Source organism: Dipodomys ordii, unplaced genomic scaffold (assembly GCF_000151885.1).
Source record: "Dipodomys ordii isolate 6190 unplaced genomic scaffold, Dord_2.0 Scaffold2, whole genome shotgun sequence".
In the NCBI taxonomy this organism is placed as follows: Eukaryota; Metazoa; Chordata; class Mammalia; order Rodentia; family Heteromyidae; genus Dipodomys; species Dipodomys ordii.
The window spans coordinates 287745-292952 of record NW_012267218.1 but is presented as its reverse complement, the minus strand read 5'-3'; the positions used below and the strand labels follow the sequence as shown (position 1 = coordinate 292952).

The 5208-nt window shown below is 48.7% G+C and overlaps 1 protein-coding gene across 1 annotated transcript in view; it reads left to right on the top strand.

The window, feature by feature from the left end:
* Positions 1-5208, top strand: part of Pacs2 (phosphofurin acidic cluster sorting protein 2) — a 52277-nt gene that overhangs the window by 27080 nt on the left and 19989 nt on the right. The window contains exon 11 of the mRNA XM_013012708.1: positions 1506-1566. Coding sequence (XP_012868162.1) covers positions 1506-1566 — 61 coding nt within the window. The remainder of the gene's footprint in view (positions 1-1505; positions 1567-5208) is intronic.

Genomic DNA, 5208 nt, shown 5'->3' with positions numbered 1-5208 from the left:
TGACGCTGTGGCTTAAAGTGGTAGAGCGCTAGCCTTGAGCTGAAGAGCTGAGGGACAGCGCCCAGGCCCAGAGTTCAGGCCCCACGACTGGACCCCCCCCCAAAAAAAGAAAAATAACCTTGGCATTTTTAGAGCAGTCATGATTCTGGAGCTACGGTGAGAGAAGGTACTTGTTTTACCCCAAAACAGCACTGTCACCTGACAAAGCTCCTCCCCTCCCCCAGTAGTTCTGCATCTGCACACATGAGGGCTATGCCCTATAGCAGCAGAGTTTGAACTCAGCCCTAAGCACTCGCATTCTGGCTGCTCTTCTCAGGAGCAAGTGTGGAGGAGGTGCTTCTCAACCCTGCTGGACCTGTAACCCCTCTGGGGGCACCACCAGCCTACCTTGCTCGAATGGTTGGCCTGGCGTCAAGTCTTACACTAGTTACCTTGTGATTGAACAGTGGTACTCCCAAGCAGGTCCTGTTTGCTAGCGAGGTTGCTAGCGCACCTTTCCTTTCCTCCACAGCTCCCTTCAGACGTAGTGGCTCTGCCGCGGTTCTACCTCCATGGCAGGGCTGAGCCTGAAATATGAAATAGCGCATCCTGTGAAACTAGGCAGAGGTGGCCAAAACTGCAGCTCTAGAGTTGGAGATGTAGCAGAGGTTAACCATACTTGAGCCCCTTAGAGTTGCAGCTGGGTACCCAAGGAACAGTGCGTGAGAACACGGGAGGAGGGCTTGAAAGCCCGTGCGCTGGAGGCCTGTAACTGGCAGGGCAGCATGAGAGGCTGAGCTGTCTTTGGGGCCATTCTCCTTTCTTCCTATAGAATGGCTCTGGCTTTCTCCTGTGCTTACTGCTCTCACTCAGCACAGCCTCGGTGTTCTCCCAGACACAGCCATAGTTGTCTTGTGATTGAATAGTGGTACTCCCAAGCAGGTCCTGTTTGCTAGCAACTTAGCATAGGTGACCCAGCCAAAAGTGTTACATGTTTTTGAATTGGTTCTTTTTTGTGTGTGTATGCCAATTCTGGTGCTTGAACCCAGGGCCTGGTTCTGACCCTTAGTGATTTGCTCAAGGATAGCGCTCTACCATTTGAACCGTAGCTCCACTTCCAGGTTTTTGTTGGTTAATTAGAGATAAGAATCTCATGGAAGGCCGGGCACCGGTGGGTCACATTCAGGAAGTTGAGATCTGAGGATCGGGGTTTGAAGCCAGCCTGGGCAGGAAAGTCTGTGAGATTCTTATCTCCAGTTACCCATCAGAAAACTGGAAGTGGCGCTGTAGCTCAAGTGGTAGAGCTCTCACCTTGAGCTGGAGAGCTGAGGCACAGCGCCCAAGCCCAGAGTTCAAGCCCCACGACAAAAAAAAAAATCTCATGGGTTTTTCTGCCCAGGCTGTCTTCAAACTACTCATCCTCCCGAATTGCTAGGATTCTAGGCATGGCCACTGGTCTCTGACTTGTACTGCCCCTTTGACTATAAATTTCACCATTAACTCACTTTTCTCTTTGGATTCCACAGCAAGCAGTCAAGAGGGCCATGAGCCCTCTCAGAGCTCCACTTAAGGGATTTCTTCTGTCAGGTACCCTATTTTGTCACTTAGAAGAACTCCCATAAAACAGTTGGACACAAAGTTTCTTTAGCCAAGTTCTTGGCACGTAATAGTAAATATCACCTTTCCTCCTGCTTCTAATAACATACTCCTCCTTTCTGTCTGAGATCACATCAGAACATCCTTCACCACATTTTTTTCTGCTAGCATTCTGTTCATGACCTCCTAGGAAGTCTCTGAGATTAGACTTTCGGTAGCACTCTTTCTGAGCTTCCCCCAGAGCTCCTTGCTTACACCCCCTTTCATGGGCAGTGAATCGCAAACCTTTATAGCCTCCCTATCCATCTCTCAGTCCCAAAGCTTCTTCCACCCTCTTAAGAATTTGTTGTGGCAACACTCTACTTCCCTATATCAATTTTTGTCTTAGACTATTATAGGGCTGCCCTAACTAAACAACCAAAATATATTGTCCACACCCTGGAGACAGGCAAGTCCAAGATCAAGGATGTGGAGTTGGGAGTGTGGACAGGAATGTCCTTTATAGACAGTCTGTGTGTCCTTGCGTGGTGGAAGGAAGGACATGCTCCTTCAGCCCCTTTTATAAGGTTGCTACTCCATGAGAGCACCTCCCTGTGCCTTCCTCCCCTCCCAGAGACCTCCCTCAGGGAGACCTGTGCCCTTGTCACCCTCCAGAGCCTCCCCCTCGGGGAATAGGCTCTGCACCCACAGGCCTTGACTGGGTGTGTGGGCCTCTGGGAGGACTTTGCAGAATGGTGGACCCGGGTGAAGATGCCCTGGAGCCTGGGACTCAGTTGAGAGGGATCTGTAGCAGTTTTCATTTAACACAAGTAGTGTGCACTGTGTGTACAAGGTGAGCCACACTAGACTGTGACTCATAGTGAAGCTGGAAAACTGTGTGGGGAGTAAGTAGAAGATGAACAAGTGATGAGACATTGTCCTAGACCAGGGCCCTGCTGCTGCTGTGGTGTCAGTACCCTGGTTGACCGAGGACACACAAACTAACCAGTCTCTATCTGTCTCTTCTTGTTGTCGTTCCAGACCTGGGGCTTGAACTCAGGGTCTTGAGCTCTCCCGTAGCTTTTCTGTTCAAGCTTGGTACTCTACCATTTGAGCCATACCTCCATTTCCAGCTTTTTGCTGGTTAAGTGAAGATAAGAGTTCCATGGGCTTTTATGTCCAGGCTGGCTTTGAATCATGATCCTCAGCTCTCAGCCTCCTGAGTAGCTAGGATTATAGGCGTGAGCCATGGGTGCCTGGCTTCCAGCTGTCTTGTAGAAATCCTCCAGCTGGTCCTAAAATGGATGTGTAATGCACGGGACTCAGAACAGGTTGAAAAAAACAAAATAAAAAAGCTGGGTGCTGCAGGTTCATGGCTGCATGTGATCCTAGCAATGCAGGAGGCTGAGATCAGCCTGGATCTGAGACTAATCAGGTCAGATCAAAAGGAGAGGTGTGTGTCAAGTGGTAGAGGGCCAGCCTTAAGCGAAAAAGAACCAAGATTGTGAGGCCCTAAATTCAAGCCCCAGTACTGGCACCAAAAAATAAAAACATTCGCACAAGGCTGGGAATATGGTTTAGTAGTAAGAGTGCTTGCCTAGCATGCATGAAGCCCTGGGTTCGATTCCTTAGTACCACATACACAGAAAAAGCAGGAGCAAAAAAGAAAAAGAAAAACATTAATACTTACCAATTGTATGACTTTTTACAACAATCTACGGTGTCCAAGATTTATCAGGGGAGTGGGGTCCAGCCTCTAGGAGCCAATCTTTCTATTAGTACAGCTCATTTTCAGCAAGGTGTCAAGACCCTTCCTTGGGAAAACAATGGTCTTAAACTGTGGCTGTTGGAGAACTGGATATCCATGCATATCAGAATTAAAATCCTTCCTTACACTATTTTAAACCCAGTAGATTAGGGCTGCATCCATGCATGTAAGCTAGGACTGTAGAACTCGTGGAAGCTAGGGGTATGCTGTTGTGACCTGGGCTGGGCACCATAATTTAGCACCAAAGGCAAGCCTGTGTGTGCATGTGTGTGCGTGCGTGTGCGTGCGCACACACAGAAAATAAACTGGAATTCAGCAACACTTTTTTCTTTTTTTTGCCAGTTCTTGGGCTTTAACTCAGGGCCTGGGGACTGTCCCTGAGCTTTTTCTTTCAAGGCTAGGACTCAACACTGGAACCACAGTGTCACTTCTGGCTTTTTCTGTGTATGTGGTACTGAGAAATCGAACCCAGGACTTCATGCATGCTAGGCAAGCGCTCTACCACTGAGCCACATTCCCAGCCCAACTTTTTTTTTTTGGGGGGTCCGGTTGTGGGGCCTGAACTCTGGGCCTGGGCGCTGTCCCTCAGCTCTTCAGCTCAAGGCTAGCGCCCTACCATTTGAGCCACAGCGCCACTTCTGGCTTTTTTTCTTTTTGCTTATGTGGTGCTGAGAAATCAAACCCAGGGCCTCAGGCATGCAAGGCAAGTGCTCTACCACTGAGCCACCTTCCCAGCCCCCAGCCCAACTTTTGTACATCAAACAGTGCCACCAAGAATATGAAACAGCAGCCCACTATATAGAAAATTTTTGCAAATTATATACTGACAAAGGGCATATACAGAACATAAGGGTTCTACTCATGACCCATGACCTGTAAACATCCAGTTGAAAATATTTTGTCTTATTTTTTCCCCCTTCCTGAGGTTTGAACTTGGGGCCTGGGCACTGTTTTTGTTTCAAGGTTAACAGTCTCCCCTTGAGCTATAGCACCACTTCCAGCTTTTTTGGTAACTAATTTAAGGGTCTTGCAGCCTTTCCTGCCTGGGCTAGCTCTGAACCACGATCTCAGCCTCCTAAGTAGCTGGGATTACAGGCGTGACCACCAGCCCTGGCACAGGTTATCTTTTTGAGACCAGTTCAGCCACAGGTACAGTGGAGCTCATGTCCACCTGGCTCCTGCTTCTGGCTCACTGTGCCTCGTGACCTTCAAGGTACTAGAAAAACATGTGGAGTGATACTTAGGGATTACCCTAACCAGCCACAAGGTAAATCCTGGAGACACAGGGAGCTGGGCAGAGTTGTGGAAGATCTCACACACAAGGCCAGTTCTGTGTCCAACCTGCAAGAATTATGACAAGAGGTTAGTGATGAAGGGTCTAAGGCCCAGGGTCATTTCTGGCTGGGAGTGCAAGCAGCTCAGTGACTGCTGCCAAGCCTGGGCCTGCCTTGAGCTGGAAGCAAATGAAATCACCATTGTAGGCATCTTTGTCAACCTTTATAGTAAATTGCCTTTTGTTTTAAGAAATGAGCTATAGTGGCACAAGCCTGTAATCCCAGCACTTGGGAGGCTTAACTGGAAGCTTGAGCCTGGGCTACTAAACAAGACAAGAAAAAATAAAGCCAGGTGCTGGTGGCTCACATCTATAATCCTAGCTATTTAGGACTCTGAGATCTGAGGGTCATGGCTCAAAGACAACCTAGGTAGGAAAGGCTGTGAAACTTATTTCCAATTGGCCACCAGAAAATTGAAAGTGGAGCTGTTGCTCTTTTTTTTGGATATGGTCGTGGGCCTGAACTCTGGGCCTGGGCACTGTCCCTCAGCTCTTCAGCTCAAGGCTAGTGCTCTACCACTTGAGCCACAGTGCCACTTCTGGCTTTTTTTTT